General features: G+C 37.3%; 1 protein-coding gene across 2 annotated transcripts in view; it reads left to right on the top strand.

Moving 5' to 3' along the window:
* The window catches only part of gulp1b (GULP PTB domain containing engulfment adaptor 1b), a 105,326-nt gene that overhangs the window by 57,064 nt on the left and 30,199 nt on the right, over window positions 1–18,063 (top strand). For both annotated transcript variants that reach the window (XM_073851149.1, XM_073851148.1), the window contains exon 2: window positions 14,680–14,763. In XM_073851149.1, coding sequence (XP_073707250.1) covers window positions 14,680–14,763 — 84 coding nt within the window. The remainder of the gene's footprint in view (window positions 1–14,679; window positions 14,764–18,063) is intronic.

Raw genomic sequence — 18,063 nt, 5'->3', positions numbered from 1 at the left:
GTATAATAGTTACCACTTGGTTCGTGGCTCTTATTTTTTGAGTCTATAATCTTTAATCAAAATATTATAACTATCTTGAACGAAACTTATCTTGTGTGCTTGACTGATTTTCAAGCCTTCCAGCCACAACCCTCTTAGACCTTACAACAAGGGTGTGGGTGGACCCTATCTGTAAAACCAGCAACTGCTGTCCTCATCAACTCTGCAGTAACTGAGTTCACCCGACACTGTGAACATAACCAGGTTTGGAAGCCGAAACCTACTGCAACGTCTTGTTGATCAAAAACAACAACAATAACCCTGTTTTACTGAACCACGGCTCTGCTGCAATTTTTCCGCTTATAACACTTTGGGGGTTCGCGGAGTAAACGGTCAAATCCGAAATTCTAGGAAACGGCTACGTCTTGGAGAAAACTGAATTCTGAAAAGAATGTCTGAAACTACGCCGAACCTGATGGAGAACAACTGTAGGTCTGGCGCTGCTACGGATGATCAATCTGAGTGCAGCTGTGCCGCAGAAAAAATGTGCGGTGTAAAAGTCGTCGTAGACTCTATGTTTAAACCGTATTACAAAGGACAAATGATCAAACCGATGAACAAGGTCATCGTCGATGAGCGCGATCCGAATCATGATTGTACGGGAGATACTAAGCGTGAAACAAACCTTAAGAACGAAATGAAGATTGTAAGAAGCCTGAAAAAGGAAACACGGCCTGATGTGACAGACGTCTGTGTTAACAGCAAAGAGACAATCAGCGTGACCACTAGGGAGATTCTGGGTATGATGATGACTGCATGTAGAGATGAGATTGTTGTAGTGCATGTATTGAGTGTCCTTAGTAATAATCTTTGTTTCCCTAATGTTTCAGATCAGAAGCCTGATGGAGACTCTAAACCGATGCCGATACAAGGTTATAGCACTTCTTTTTCTTTTTTTCTTTTTTATTCTATGTGTCGAAAATTTCTAGATTTGCTGAAAGAAGATGATGTAAATGAATTTTCTCCCGACCAAAAATGGATCAAAACAGCGGACACTACAGTCAAGTTGGTTTGCAAAAGTGCGTTTTTGGACCGTAATGGGTGCATAATGCCTACTGCATACCTTCATAAAAATTAAAGTCCGTTTATAAAGTGAACCTAGGGGTATATATGAAACATTTCATTTAGGCTAAAACATACAAACGTCATACAGCCTAGTGTGAAATCTGTGTACATTAACAGTGATTTGTTATAGATATAATATGATCTAAAGAAGAAGGATGGATTTTTAGTCCTGAGTTTTAGCTGGGTGCCCACAAGTGTCTTTAGATAGGCCCTAGTTCAACTTTAGTGACAGGTAACCGAACTGCCTTGCATAGTAAAGACCTGTGCTATGAATAGGACTACTTTTAAATACATATCTCAGTAAAGTAGGTGGATTGCAATACAGTCCATAGCCTGATTTTTGCCATTCAAAATAACACTTTTTTTTAATTCAACAGAGACTTCAAGACAAGGACCATCGTGCATCCATGTAAAACGTTAGTGTGATTTATATATTAATAATGGAGAATCATTATCAGATGTACAATTAACTAATATATTAATTGACCCATTTTCTGTAAAAAGGCAAGAGCTCCACGTCTAATGGCGGTATTATATATGCCCCTGTCATAACTGGATCAAGTCTAGGCTCCGTTACAATGACTATGACTTCTGCAACGTCTGGCAAATCAAATGTGATGGTATATTGTAAGTGTAATACATGTACATTGTCTACAACAAACAAACAAACAAGCAAATAAATGTTGGTATATGAAACTATTAAAAATGGTAATTAGATGGAGTTGCTTAACCGTTAGATAATGTTGATCGTGTACATCTGGAGTCTAAAGTAAAGCCCCAAAGTAAATTTTATATAAGCTGTTTTATTTATTTATGGGGTTGTATTTTTATGATGGCCTCATATTTTGGACACATCCACATAACCGCTGAAGGCAAACTGTACACTGAATAAGATAGCATGTTGTAGCGCATGGATTGTCCTTAACAGTCTTTGTTTCCCTAATGTTTCAGATCAGAAACCTGATAAAGACTGTGAACAGAGGTCAGTACAAGGTTGAAGTAATTTTTTTTCTTTCTATTCTATATTTTATTTTTTTCCAATATCCTTTTTCTTTTCGTATTCTCAGGTTGTCAGATCTTCCTAAAAGGAAAAAACAGTAAGCTAGTTCAAAAGTGAAGAACATTATTGATGATCTTGACCTACCCACTGAATCAGTTGCAAATGTAAGAGCGATGACACCAAATCAAGAGAAGTTGCGGATACTGCTTGACTGTATGCGTTATGAGGCCTTTCTTACATGATGTGTAACTGGTTTTATTGAATTTAGGTTGTTGCTTATGGTTTGTATGTGGGGAATAGCAAGGACGATAAGGTTGACTCTATTACTCTACTCTAAATTGACTATAAACAGTTGAAACAAGCTCAGCTGATACAATTAGAAAAAGCTCTATATATATATATATATATATATATATATATAAAATATGTTGAAGGATTAACAAATCTTACCCGGTTCCCCTGCGTTGGAACCTCAGAGTAAAATTTTAAATGTTAAGAAGTAGGAATAATCTGGCTTAGTAGCATTTAAAACATTGTGTCTAATTTACTCGGTAGCATGATTGCCATTTTATCATGTACAGTATTGTCCACACATTTATCAGACTGATAAAAGTAAAAGTACCAGTATATTAGGCGTAAAATTTGAATGTAAGTATGTGTGTTAAATAATTGAATAAACAAATTAAAACAGTGAGTGTAAAATAATGTTGTGTGTTTCGCGATTAGTTGCAAGCATCCATGAGATGGGCTGTGGAGATTTCTCCTTACATTGGGAGTCTCGTATGCGTCCGAATGTTTTTCATTTAGCTTTTTCAGAACAACTGTATATTCCCAGGAGAGCCCTAGAAGACACTCCTCACATGTGTTGTGTGATTTACGCGTAAAGTCAGCGAGTATTCGAAGAAGATGCATTTGGTTTCTTCTTATAAAAGACACAGAGATGTGTATTATCATCTTTAAAATAAGTGCATGATGTGTTTTATAAGTTCAAAACCTCAATAAATGTTGGATACATGTTTAAGATGTACGATGAATGATTTGTTTTGCTGTAGTAACATGTTTGTTATGTTTTATCACTTCAATAAATTTAAAAATAAAAATGAACGTTGAATAATGATTTGTTTGCTGTAGTAACATGTTTGTTACTATGTTTTAAATGTATGATCACCTAAAAGTATTGTAAAGGTTTATTTTTATAAACATGGAGATGTTTAGTATCGTCTTTAAAATAAGTACATGATGTGTTTTATAAGATTAAAACCTCAATAAATGTTGGATACATGTTTAAGATGTACGATGAATGATTTGTTTAGCTGTAGTAACATGTTTGTTACTATGTTTTATCACTTCAATAAACTTAAAAATATAAATTGAACGTTGTATAATGATTTGTTTTGCTCTAGTAACGTTTGTTACTATGTTTTGTATTTATGATCGCCTAAAAGTATTGTAAAGGTTTATTTTTATAAACATGGAAATGTTAAGTATCATCTTTAAAATAAGCGAATTATGTGTTCAATAAACATAAATGTTGGATACATGTTTAAGATGTACGATGAATGATTTGTTTAGCTGTAGTAACATGTTTGTTACTATGTTTTATAACTTCAATAAACTTAAAAATATAAAATGAACGTTGTATAATGATTTGTTTTGCTGAAGTGACATGTTTGTTACTATGTTTTATATACATGACCGTCTAAAAGTATTGTAAATGTTTATTTTTATAAACATGGAAATGTTTAATATCATCTTTAAAATAAGTGGGTTATGGGTTCAATAAACTTAAATGTTGAATACATGTTTAAGTACAATGTACAATGAATGATTTAGTAACATGTTTGATACTTTGTTGTCATGTATAATTATATTTGCATTACCATCTATTTTAACCCTCTGAGGTCTGAGGGGGTTTGGGAATGCTGCTGATGTTTTGCTACAATAATACGTGAGCAGCGTGATCGTACATGTTTGTGTTTTGAGAAAACAAAAATACTTGTTTAAAATTTTAGTGACAATATTTTTACTTGTGTCTAATTTACTCGGTAGCATGATTGCCATTTTATCATGTACAGTATTGTCCACACATTTATCAGACTGATAAAAGTAAAAGTACCAGTATATTAGGCGTAAAATTTGAATGTAAGTATGTGTGTTAAATAATTGAATAAACAAATTAAAACAGTGAGTGTAAAATAATGTTGTGTGTTTCGCGATTAGTTGCAAGCATCCATGAGATGGGCTGTGGAGATTTCTCCTTACATTGGGAGTCTCGTATGCGTCCGAATGTTTTTCATTTAGCTTTTTCAGAACAACTGTATATTCCCAGGAGAGCCCTAGAAGACACTCCTCACATGTGTTGTGTGATTTACGTGTAAAGTCAGCGAGTATTCGAAGAAGATGCATTTGGTTTCTTCTTATAAAAGACACGGAGATGTGTATTATCATCTTTAAAATAAGTGCATGATGTGTTTTATAAGTTCAAAACCTCAATAAATGTTGGATACATGTTTAAGATGTACGATGAATGATTTGTTTTGCTGTAGTAACATGTTTGTTACTATGTTTTATCACTTCAATAAACTTAAAAATAAAAATGAACGTTGAATAATGATTTGTTTGGTGTAGTAACATGTTTGTTACTATGTTTTAAATGTATGATCACCTAAAAGTATTGTAAAGGTTTATTTTTATAAACATGGAGATGTTTAGTATCGTCTTTAAAATAAGTACATGATGTGTTTTATAAGATCAAAACCTCAATAAATGTTGGATACATGTTTAAGATGTACGATGAATGATTTGTTTTGCTGTAGTAACATGTTTGTTACTATGTTTTATCACTTCAATAAACTTAAAAATATAAAATGAACGTTGTATAATGATTTGTTTTGCTCTAGTAACGTTTGTTACTATGTTTTGTATTTATGATCGCCTAAAAGTATTGTAAAGGTTTATTTTTATAAACATGGAAATGTTAAGTATCATCTTTAAAATAAGCGAATTATGTGTTCAATAAACTTAAATGTTGAATACATGTTTAAGATGAGCGACGAATGATTTGTTTCGATGTAGTAACATGTTTGTTACTATGTTTTATAACTTCAATAAACTTAAAAATATAAAATGAACGTTGTATAATGATTTGTTTTGCTGAAGTGACATGTTTGTTACTATGTTTTATATACATGACCGTCTAAAAGTATTGTAAATGTTTATTTTTATAAACATGGAAATGTTTAATATCATCTTTAAAATAAGTGGGTTATGGGTTCAATAAACTTAAATGTTGAATACATGTTTAAGTACAATGTACAATGAATGATTTAGTAACATGTTTGATACTTTGATGTCATGTATAATTATATTTGCATTACCATCTGTTTTAACCCTCTGAGGTCTGAGGGGGTTTGGGAATGCTGCTGATGTTTTGCTACAATAATACGTGAGCAGCGTGATCGTACATGTTTGTGTTTTGAGAAAACAAAAATACTTGTTTAAAATTTTAGTGACAATATTTTACATGTTTTTAATTTGTCTTTTGCTTTTTTTTGTGTGTGTGTGTGTGTGTGTTTGAGTTTGCATCATGTGATTGCTTTTTGTGTTTTATTTTGCATGTATGTTTGTGTATTAGTCTGCATGATTGTGTTTTGTGTTTGAGTTTGTGTCGTGTTTGCTTTTTAGTTTTTAGTTTGCATGTTTGTTTGTGTTTTGTGTTTGAGTTGGTGTTGTGTTTGCTTTTTAGTTTTTAGTTTGCATGATTGTTTGTGTGAGTGTTTGAGTTTGTGTTGTGTTTGCTTTTTAGTTTTTAGTTTGCATGTTTGTTTGTGTTTTGTGTTTGTGTCGTGTTTGCTTTTTAGTTTTTAGTTTGCATGTTTGTTTGTGTTTGAGTTTGCGTCGTGTTTGCTTTTTAGTTTTTAGTTTGCATGTTTGTTTGTGTTTTGTGTTTTATTTTTCATGTTTGTTTGTGTGAGTGTTTGTACTTGAGTCACTTTTTAGGTTGAAATGTTTAAAGGACTTATCAGATCACACATTTTTCTAATAATTTGGATATTACATTGATATAACAACATAAATGTGATTTATGATGAAATGTCTTGAGTCCTACTATAATAATTTAAATGACTTAAAATATTTTACTACAAATGGAAGTAGGTTGAACTTTTTGTGTGACGGGTAGGTGTTCACTTTGTAGAGTACAAAAACTTTATAAAAATATAGTAAATAATGTTTATTAAAAAATATAGAAATAGAGAAAGTTTACTGTGATTGGGTAGGTTAAGGGGTTTCAAAGTATCAAACTGACATGCCCAGGCATGTCCAGGTCACCCATAATCCATATGGTTTGGTCTGTTTAAATACATTTTTCCCCTTTACTTATTTTGACATTGCTGGCTCCCCATTACAATACTTGCCGTTACCTAAAATCTAGTGTAAATGTTTTGCTTTGTTTTATATCATGTGTGATCACATCGTTTATATTCATTTCTTTTTTATAGAAGAGAATACGACTTGGAGGACTGAATGTATACATGATTAAGCTACACTGTTGGGCCCAAGTGTTATCATTTATATTTTTAAAACATTACAGAAAGACTTTGTTGATATATTTTATCGTGCGGTTATGGATAAAATAAAAGACTTTGTGTTTGATGTGAAATAAATTATGGTTCAGCTAAAATGTAAGCTTAAGCCAGGAGGAATAAGTTGCATTTCGTTTATTAAAAATAACTAGTAAAATAAATGTATTACATTTAAAATGTTTGCAAACCCTCTCTTTCACACAGTAATCCGATCCACAGATTTCTTAAAACAGTGGTATACCGTAGGGCGAAGTAAGAACTAATTCGAATCCACTGCGAAAATGGTTGTGAGACACAGACTAGCCCCTCTCAAATAGAGCAGATTTTACTCTTAAACAGATTTCCTATTATTATATTGCTGAAAAGCATTTTATATACAGCCATTACATGTACGGATACTTTTACATATAAGATGTTCAAATGGTTTTGTTAACATGCGCTCTTGTTGCACACACGCATGCTGAGGAGGGGAGTATGAGGTCAAAGAGGTCAAATGGGCCTCTGTGCTCTTGTTGCACACAAGCACACTGATGAGGGAATATGAGACCAAAGAGGGCCACAGACACACGCACGCAGACGGAGACAATTTTTTACCCTAGACTGTAAAAAGGTAAGGGAATTTTTTAATGATAAAAATATTATTTATATTATGATTATGATTTTATGTTTAGTATTATTTGCACTTGTTTTATAATTGTTTATACTCATCTTTTTGTAATAAGCATACATAAACGCCCCTCCCTACAACTGATGTAGGACTAGACCGTAAAACATTCTTCAGAGCTTCATTCCTCACCCAACAACGGATGGACACGCAAACAGGATATAGTTCTCTACCCTGATGGCGCAACACCGGACTACCCGGCGCAAACAACATATATCACCATCCCTGGGGGATATAGCTTGACGCGATACCGGGTAACTCCCCATTGTAAATTTGGTACAACAACCGTAAACCCGTCATTGGACGGTTCAACACCGGGGTAAGCAGCTCATAAATTTGTCGGTACAACCTTAAACCCGTCATTGGATGGTTCAACACCGGGGTAAGCATGTTGTAAATTTTCGCTACAACCGTAAACCCGTCATCCCGTTGACGCAACACCCGGTATACCCCTTCATAAATCCTCACAACAACCCATAAACCTGTCATCCGTTGACGTCGCACCTGGTCAATCCATCAAACAAGGTCAGTAGAGTTCACTAGTTCAGCGCGGGGACAAACACGTGGTCATGCTCTACGTGGGTGGGCCCCAGGGGGGAGGGGCGTGGGGGAGGGGGAAAGGTCAAAAGGTCAAAGCCATTAATCATTTTTGGCAGGCGGTGTACCCTTATGACTACTCTTGTGTCTCATTAAAGTAATCCTTCCTTAAATGCATGAGTGGGCTCTTTAATGTATCACTTCGTGCATATTTTTAACATGTTGCTCTTCCTTCTCATTTTTTTCTGAGTTCACGTCATTTTTTTACATTCACCCTAAATGGAAGACTGTCAGAACTGAAAGATTAAGCACCACTTCAAGCAGGAAAACTCAGCCTTAGCAGCTTTAGTGAACGCAAGCTGTCAAATTGGCCCTCTCTCTTCTGCACATTCTATTTCCGATATTTTCTCATTCTTCCATTCCCTTCTCTGAGGACGAAACTTGATTGACGGGCTGAAGAGCTGGCGCAAGATGAAGTATTTTGAGCTAAGGGTCTTTTTGCGCTGCAGTTCAGACAGAGAGCAAAGCTTTGACTCTGATAAAAGGAAGTGATGTGTTTCCCTGTTGTTCAGAGCTTCATAGAAGCCACTTGACTCCTGCTCCTGTCATTGAGCGATGGAGCCAAACGTGGCACAGCACCATCAGAATGCTCTGGAAGCTTTGCATCAAATCAAATCAGCTGAAATGCTGAAAGCTTTCAGCAGAGATGACATTGACTCTGACGATTGCATTGTTGTCTTTGCTGTGTTCAACCTTAATCCTATAAAGCCTTCCGTATCATATTTGATATGCAAATTTTCAAGGCCTCTGAATTAGCAACACAATCAAAACAAAAACCTGAAAAACAATCGAATCTATGTCTTCTGTGGACCATCAGCCACTGCACCAAAATGATTAAAATAATAATAAAATCGAGGTATATTTGTGTATTTATTTATCCACCGTAAAAGCCTGATTTATTTAATTTAATAAATACTGAACAAAAAAAACATATGCAAAGTATTATACATCTGTCAGTTGCGTGGGGTATCTGAGGTGTGTTTGTTCTAATGCAAAAGGAATTCCTAAGGAATTTTCTTTTTTGATATTGAATGTGTTTGGTTCAGCGTTTTTGACATCCTCAGCCTCCAACGTTTCTTTGAGGCTTTGATCTTGCATACTTCTGCGTCATCTCACTCATCGACTCCACATCAGCCAAACACTTCACAGCAAAAGTAGGAATTGACGTCACCTATATGACTAAGGGTGGCTATATTCTGAACCACAGAAATCCTGTTCCTACACTCGGAGCAAACTATGCCAGGATATACTTTTAAGCAGGACTAAAATATTTTTAGTCAGCTTTGCGCAGGATTATCATCCTGCACTCAAAGTGTAAGTGACATATACCGCACTAATTGGCAGGAGAGTCTAGCTGTAGCAAAATCTCCCTGGGGTTAAGTGTCTTGCTCAAGGGTGTAAAGGAAATTGCAGTTTTGTAATCTCAGCAACTCAGTACTCGATCATCCTACCTGGGATTGAATCTACAACCTCCACAGGGCATAGTTCTGACATAGTCACCAAGGGGCACCAAGTTCTCTACTTGTGTAACTTTTAACTTAGTAATTGTTTGGCTGTTTTTGTGTGTACGTACTTATAGTGTAAAGCCGTGATGACACTAAACTGTTCCCTCCGTTAACTTTGATTATGCATGCAAACACCGGAGACATAAACCACAAGTTAATGCAGACAAGTGTTGCATTCTGCTGGAAATAGTTAATGTTTGTTGGACTCTGACCTGTGAATTTGTATGATGACTTAACATCACAAATGTCTCAATTTTGTTTGGGAACTAATTCTTACTGGGTAAAAATATTGATTTTAGTCGATTCTCATTTTTACAAAATGATATGGATGCTTAAATCCCAAGAATCGATTAGTCTAGCCTGTTTTCAGTTAATGGAACATTGCAGGGTGCATCAAATCCAATAAATCGCAATAAGCTTTGTGCTTTGTTACTTTTGATATGAAACAAAGTCTCAGATTTCATATTCTGTCCATTTTATTACGATATTCAAACAATAAATGCTGCTTTTGACGTGGTTTAATGTGGAGTGACTGGTCACTGTAGCTCCTCAGTTCAAAAGAAGCGACAACGCAAAGCGCACATGAACTGATCATCTCTTTTGCTGTAACACCAGTTAATATTACAGCAGGAAATAAACACGAATGAAAATCCGAAGGTATGTTAAAAGAAAGAGTACAACTTAACGAAATCCATATTCTGTCTCGTGTAATCACAGTGTTTCAACCGCATAAGGACTTGAATATAGCTACTTGTAAACAATATCTCATAACGTCAAATTTACCTCAGAGAAATAAATTCTAGAGGAGCATTTTGCTAAATACAGTTGAAGTCAAAAGTTTACATACACCTTGATGAATCTGAAAAATGTCAATTGTTTTACCAAAATAAGAGGGATCATATAAAATGCATGTTATTTTTTTTATTTAGTACTGACCTGAATAAGATATTTCACATAATGTTTTTTAATACTGTGTTGTTACCTGAATGATCCACAGCTGTTTTTTGTTGTTTTTTGTGATAGTTGTTCATGAGTCCCTTGTTTGTCCTGAACAGTTAAACTGCCCGCTGTTCTTCAGGAAAGTCCTTCTGGTCCCAAATATTCTTTGCATTTTCAGCATTTTTATGTAACCATTTCCAACAGACTGTATGATTTTGAGATTCATCTTTTCACACTGAGGACAGCTGATGGACTCACTGATGCTCCAGAAGGAAACACAATGCATTAAGAGCCAGGAGTGTAATATTTTGAACAAAATGAAGATGTGTAAATTTTCCTTATTTTGCCTAATTTTTTCATTTAGTACCACCTTTCAGAAGCTACGGAAAGTACGTACATGTTTTCCAGAAGACAAAATAAATTAAATTTACCCTGATCTTCAAATTCAAAAAGTTTTCACCCCGACTCTTAATGCGTCATGTTTCCTTCTGAAGCATCAGTGAATGTTTGTGAGTGAACTTTTGAAAAGGGTAATTTTTATAAATTCAATTATTATTTTTATTTTTATTGTGGGATAAATGTTAACAAATTTATGTGAAATATCTTTTTCAGGTAAGTACTAAATAACAAATAACATGCATTTTGTATGCTCCCTCTTATAATTAACATTTTGCAGATTCTGCAAGGTGTATGTAAACTTTTGACTTTAACTGTATATGCCATATTACATATTCATTATATTTCTTACTGTTCTTCAATATTTAAATTAAGTTTAAATAAATCCGTCAAGTTTTTTTTACAATCACCTATTAAATGTTTATATTTCAAAAAACTAATTGGAGTGGAAATATAATTATGTAATTGTCAAGTTAGTATTTTAAAAGTGACTCTTGTGTATATTTTACAGCATTAGTTGAGATTTTTTTTCCTTGAGAAAATTTGCCATATACTGTACCTGATATATATCCAAAATAATCAATATGGAATTGAATCAAATTGCAAGCAAGGAGAAATCGAAGCGAATTGTGAAATTTGTGTTAATATCCAGCCCTGCTAGTAACTAACTACTATGACTTTCGTCTCAATAAACTAGAGATGCACCAATTGATCGGCTAGTGATCGGAATCGTCCGATTTTCGCATGATCGGCCCGGATCGGTGACCGGCCGGTCAATTTGTCCTCTTGCCGATTCCTAGCCGATCCTTTTATTGCCAGCGGCGCATACAATTATGTCACAGCCACGCGCGCGCAGCCGCGCACTCACAGTCGCGTGTAAACGTCTTTGGTGTGAGTGAAGATGACACAAAGATCGCAGTTTGTAACATTTATAAGGCCAAAATACAACGTGAGGGAACAACCACGAACCACGCGCGTGTTTAGCTTGGCTGGACATGTGGTAGATCGCGGGGGCAGGCTGGGGGGCCAGGTCCATGAGGTAAGACAAACGGGACTGAAGCAGAGCGAGAAACCAGGGCAGAGGCGGCTAGATGGATCAGGGGCCCACCAGGGCGACGCAGAAGCCCACCGGGGCAGAGCAGAAGGAGCAGAAGCCCACCAGGGCGGAGCAGAAGGAGCAGGAGCCCACCAGGGCAGAGCAGAAGGAGCAGGAGGACACCAGGCCATGAGAGGTCGGGCAGAGAGTTCATAGACAGCCTCCTTGGCCGGGACAGAGGGGACCGGAAACTGAGGAACAGCCTCCATAGCCGTGACAGGATAGACAGGATACTCAGGAACGGCCTCCATAGCCGTGACAGGATAGACAGGAATCTCAGGAATGGCCTCCATAGCCGTGACAGGACAGACAGGAATCTCAGGAACGGCCTCCATAGCCGTGACAGAGCAGACAGAGAGTTCATTGATGAGCAGAGTCCCATCACGAGGATCTGCAACGAGAGCTGCCTCCACTTAAAAGGGCAATGGCCATCATCCTTGAGGGTGTGAGGCTTAGAAGCGTCTGCTCTAGATGCTCGGGCGTGACATCGCTTGACCTTGAAGGGATGACTGTGACTTGACTAGGCGTGACAGGAGCGACTGTGACTTGACTAGGCTCGAAGGGAATGGCTGTGACTTGACTTGATTCAGGAGGTATTGTGGTGTCTTGATGTGACTCTGAAAGTGCTGCTGTAACTTGCTTAGAATCTGGAAGTGTTGGGGTGTCTAGACTTGATTCAGGAAGTGCTGCTTGACTTGACTCAGGAAGTGGTATAGTGTCTTGGCTTGAATTAGGAAGTGCTGCTGTGTCTTGACTTGACTCTGAAGGAACAGCTGCGACTAAACTTGGCTTTGAAAATACACCTGCGACTTGACTTGGTACAGGGATTGCGGCTACGACCTGACTTGACTTTGTCGGAACAGCAGTTGTGACATAACTTGATTTTGCAGGAAGAGCATCCGAGGTGTGATTTGACTTGGCAGGAACAGCAGCTGTGAGGCGATTTGACTTAGCAGGAACAGTAGCTGTGAAGTGACTTGCCTTGGCAGGAACAGCAGCTGTGATATGACTTGACTGTGCAGGAACAGCAACTGGTGCAGGTTCAGGAGAAGCAGATATGACGTTAGCGGGCGCTGACTTGGCTAATGTGAGTTTGGGGAGACCAGCTGCTCGAGCCGATAGCAGCGGTGGGTCCTCCACGCTAGACACCAACCCTCTTGAAACGGAGTTGACACGATAAAGTGTAGATGTAGCGGCCATCTTGGGGGCAGGCTCTGGCGTGGCGGCCATCTTAACGACAGGCTCTGACTTGGCGGCCATCTTAGCGACAGGCTCTGACGTGGCGGCCATCTTAGCGACAGGCTCTGGCGTGGCGGCCATCTTAACGACAGGCTCTGACGTGGCGGCCATCTTAACGACAGGCTCTGACGTGGCGGCCATCTTAGCGACAGGCTCTGGCGTGGCGGCCATCTTAGCGACAGGCTCTGGCGTGGCGGCCATCTTGTAAACAGGCTCAGGAAGGGCAGCCATCTTGCGAACAGGTTCTGGAAGGACAGCCATCTTGCGAACAGGTTCTGGAAGGGCGGCCATCTTGTGAACAGACTCTGGAAGGGCAGCCATCTTGTGAACAGACTCTGGAAGGGCAGCCATCTTGCGCTGTGGCTCTGGGCTAGCAGACATCTTGTGCTGTGGCTCTAGGCTAGCAGACATCTTGTGCTGTGGCTCTAGGCTAGCAGACATCCTGTGCTGTGGCTCTGGGCTGGCAACCATCTTGTGAGTGGACTCAACCTCACCCACAGTAAACGGAGATTTACAATAGGACATGACAAAGTCGATGAATTGTGCGAGAGTCCAACTGGGGTCTTCTTCAGGTAGGTTGCAACTGATCTCTGGGTCGAGTCCACTCCAGAAACACTCCTTCAGCATGGTCTCATCACACGGTGCCAGGTGGCTATATATGATAAACTCCTCCACATAATACTCGATGGGACGGCCGTTTTGAAAAATGGAGCATAGCACACTCACCGGGTTAAACAAACTTCCTGCTAGATCCATATTTGGACAGTTGTTCTGTAACGTTGCTGGAAGAGACAAGGCGAATGAGGATCTAGATGCAGCAGTTTATTGGGAATCCATGACGAAACATTAAAATCCAGAGGGTACAGAAACTCGGACAAGGGCAAGAGACAACCATTACACATTTAACAACTGACAAACCACAGAGGAAACACAAGGACTATTTATACACAAGACAGAGGTAATGAACTAATTGGTAACCATAGAAACTAACAGGGGAGTGGGTGTGGTGCAATGAGTGTCCATGACAACAAATGAGGGAGCACAGAGGCGGGGAAGCAGTAAACAATGAGACACAAACTACAAAACAAAAGTCCTTAAAACACAGACAAAGAACACACACAGACCGGGATTATGACACCTATGCTTTCATTACAGTTCTTAAAAAAATAAAATCGGAATCGGCAAAAATCGGAATCGGCACGTCACACTTACTGAAAAATCGGAATCGGCCAAGAAAATTGCATTCGGTGCATCTCTACAATAAACTCTTAATTGTGCTGCTTATTAATAGTTAGTAAGGTAGTTGTTAAGTTAAGGTGTGGGGTAAAATTGAGGGATCCAAGATATGGTCATGCATATACAAATATGAGCTATGTGCAACTAACATAAACAATCAATGCTAGTAATAGAAAGACTAATAATAAAGCATGCTTGAAAGCATTCTTTTTTTACCTTTGTTATAGACAAAATCAAAAAGCATTTGGCAAAAATATTTCACTGAAAAGATTAACACCACTTCAGCACAATCATTCTGTTTCTCTGTGCTTTTTCCTCAGGTGGCTTCTCGTTGGAGTCCGTCCTCACCTTACAAGCACTTCTCAAACTCTGCAGAATGAACAGGGCATTTAACAGGAGAAAGGGTAAGTCAATGTTCCTGCAATGTCAGCTGCCAATATGCCAACAAGCCTGACTGACTGATGAAGACAAATGCTCATTTATGCCGCTGGTTGTACTACAGGCTGTTTATATATAAACTTGTTCTGAGTGACAGAATTCAGTTACGTTAAATACCTGAAACCTGAAAGTCATTGAAGAACATGTTGGCTCAATGTTTTTGCACTGGATAGCTAATTACGTTTTTTTGTTAGCTGCACCATAAGGGACGCAGTTCAGAAAGGTTTTAGCTCCCTGTAAAAACAACTACTTCACCTAGAAGAACCTCGGACTATTTAGTTCCAGACTATTTTCTTTGGGAAGTAATGACTTCCAGGCCTCTCACTAAAATGGGACGCACACTTAAGTTTCACCCCCACACATCAGGTTTTCAAAGCTTCATTTCTGGCACTCATTTCTGGTCTTCGTTCCCAATTCCAAACCTTCCCTACACTCGCGCTTTGCCTAATTTGAACACCGCGGATGGACCTGGATTCATAGGTGACACAGGTGAGCCTACTTCCCACAGAAAGTGTGCCTTCCAGGCTAATGTTTTATTAATGGCGTTGACAGAGAGGAGCCTCTGGACTTGCTGGCGTGGTCACAGCCCACATTTGGTGAGTTTATCTCCAGCCACAGACACTGCAGTAGTAGGTTGCTTTGAATATTTCATAGCTCTCAATTGGGATCCGCTCGTTGCTTGAAATTATCGTTAAGTCCAAACAGACGCTCTTGCACACGATTCACTTTCTCAGAAGATAATAATACTGCTTAACGAACTACAAATTATGTGAGACCTCACATTCATTGACCTTTATAGTCACCGAGGGACACTTTACTGTGTGTAAACAGTTCTGCTGAATGCACAGTGTTAATCAGAAAAGGTTCAAAAGGAATGTTGAAGATTTTAAGCATAAATGGAAATACTGTATGAGTTTGAAAGATTTATGCTTACGCGTTACATAAATAATCTGGAACTGTTAAAGAATTTATCTGTGTTTACATAAAAAAATTACTGCAGTTCAGTTGAAAAGCTATCATTAAAACAAAATGTGAAGTTTGAAAATTGCATTCTTAGATGATTATGTAATTGAAAGACTGGTGACATTTAAAAATCTAACTGTTTCAATTTTTTAAATGGTAGTTATAATGTTGTTTATAAAGTCTCTTCTGCTCACCAAGCCTGCATTTATTTTATTCATAGTACAGCAAAAACACTACAATATTTAAAACAGTTGAGTACACTTTTTCAGGATTCTTAGATGATTAGGAAGATCCAAAGATCAGCATTTATCTGAAATAAAAGCTTTTGTAACATTATACTTTATACCACTCAAAAGCTTAGAGTCAGTATAATTTTTTGGCCAAGAAATTATAGAAATTAATAATTTTATTAAGCAAGGATGCTTTAAATTGATCAAAAGTGATGATAAAGACATTTATAATGCTACAAAAAATTTCTATTTCAGATAAATACTGTTCTTCTGAACTTTCTATTCATCAAAGAAACCTACTCAGCTGTTTCAACATAATAATAATACATGTTTTTTGAGCAGCAAATCAAAATATTAGAATGATTTCTGAAGGATCATGTGACTGGAGTAATGATGCTAAAAAAAATAAAAAAAATATTCAAATAGAAAACAGTTATTTTAAATAGTAAAAATATTTCAAAGTTTTACTGTTTTTGCTGTACTTTGGATCAAATAAATTTAGGCTTGGTGAGCAGAAGAGACTTCTTTAAAAAACATTAAAAAAAAACTTACTGTTCAAAAACTTTTGACTGGTAATGTATTCTAATATTAATTGATTTAAATCAAATCAGAAATAAACTGAATCAGGAGTTTCTAAATGAGAATTGAGTTAGGAAATCCATCCTAGTTACTTAAAGTAACTTCAAATTTCCAAGTATAAAAATAATATTTGCTTTAAATATTGAAAATATTTTGTATGCAAGCTTCGTATGCAAGTTGATTTTTAAATTGTAACAACTTTAGCTCATCTAAGTCCTCGCAAAAATGAGCATGAGCTGGTTTAAACTGCTTTAAATCTCCCAGACTAACAAAAACCCCTCTAAAACTCTCAAATCAGATCTGGCTGACCAGTAGAAACTATCTTTGTGTAACAGGCTGTTTTTGCCACTATGAGGATGACCTTTATTTAGGTGAAAAAGCAGAGATTTGCTATTCTTTAGCGAAAGGTCAAACTTTAAATAATGTTCACAAGATAAATAAGTCTGGCAGGGTAATAACTTTGGCAACAGGTTGTATTTTAACATCTAATTTAATGCGCGTTAAGTGACCTCATCCGTGCTCTTGCATTTCACCAGTTGTTTTGAATGCATACCCTTTATGATTATTTGTGTTTAAACTGACAGCTAATCGGTGGGAGAATAACAAAATAACCTTTAGACCTGAGCTGTGGACCGAGATGTCCTGCAGTGCAGTAACCTTTTCATAACTCAGCGAGGTACAGGGAAAAAGGGTAAAGCTAAAAATGGACCTGTCTGCTTCGCACCACGTTTATTATTTTTGAGTTTAAAGACCAATGAGCTACATGAACCTGTTAATTGCACTGTTGTGGGCTCGCTCACTTGCTTTAATATTTAAAAATATTGCAATGACCTAGTGGACTGCTGTTATTAATTTTGGATGTTGCATGCCTCAGCAGTTTTCTCTAAAGTACAGACTTTTTCTGAACTTGGAGAAGTATTCTCTCTTAAGTTTTTTAGTACAGGAGTTGAACTGTAGTTTTTTTGCTCTACAGTGTTGTGATAAGAATGTATGTGAGGTTATCATGAGACTTTTAAGATTATCATAATCTGCTTGATGTGTAAATAACATTGCATTACAGTGCCTTGCGAAAGTATTCATTCCCCTGCATTTTTTCACATTTTGTTATGTTGCTGCCTTATGTTGAAATACTTTAAATTATTTGTTTCTCCACATCAATCTACACTTCATACACCATAATGACAAAAAAACTGGTTTTTAACATCTTTTTAACAACAAATAAAAAAAAATTAAAATGATTCCTGGCCAAACTGAGCAATTGATGGAGAAGAACCTTGGTTAGACTGTTGACCAAGAACCTGATGGTCACTCAAGTTGAGCTCCATGATCATATGTGGAGATAGGAGAAACCTACAGAAAGACAAACAGCATTGCAACACCCCGCACATCTGGGCTTTATGGTGGTGTGGCAAGACTTAATTCTCTCCTCAGTGAAGACACATGAAAACACACTCGGAATTTGCAAAAAAGCACCCGAAGGACCCTGAGACTGTG

Source organism: Garra rufa, chromosome 12 (genome assembly GCF_049309525.1).
Source record: "Garra rufa chromosome 12, GarRuf1.0, whole genome shotgun sequence".
In the NCBI taxonomy this organism is placed as follows: domain Eukaryota; kingdom Metazoa; phylum Chordata; class Actinopteri; order Cypriniformes; family Cyprinidae; genus Garra; species Garra rufa.
The sequence above is the reverse complement of the archived record's forward strand: the minus strand, read 5'-3'. Positions and strand labels throughout refer to the sequence as shown.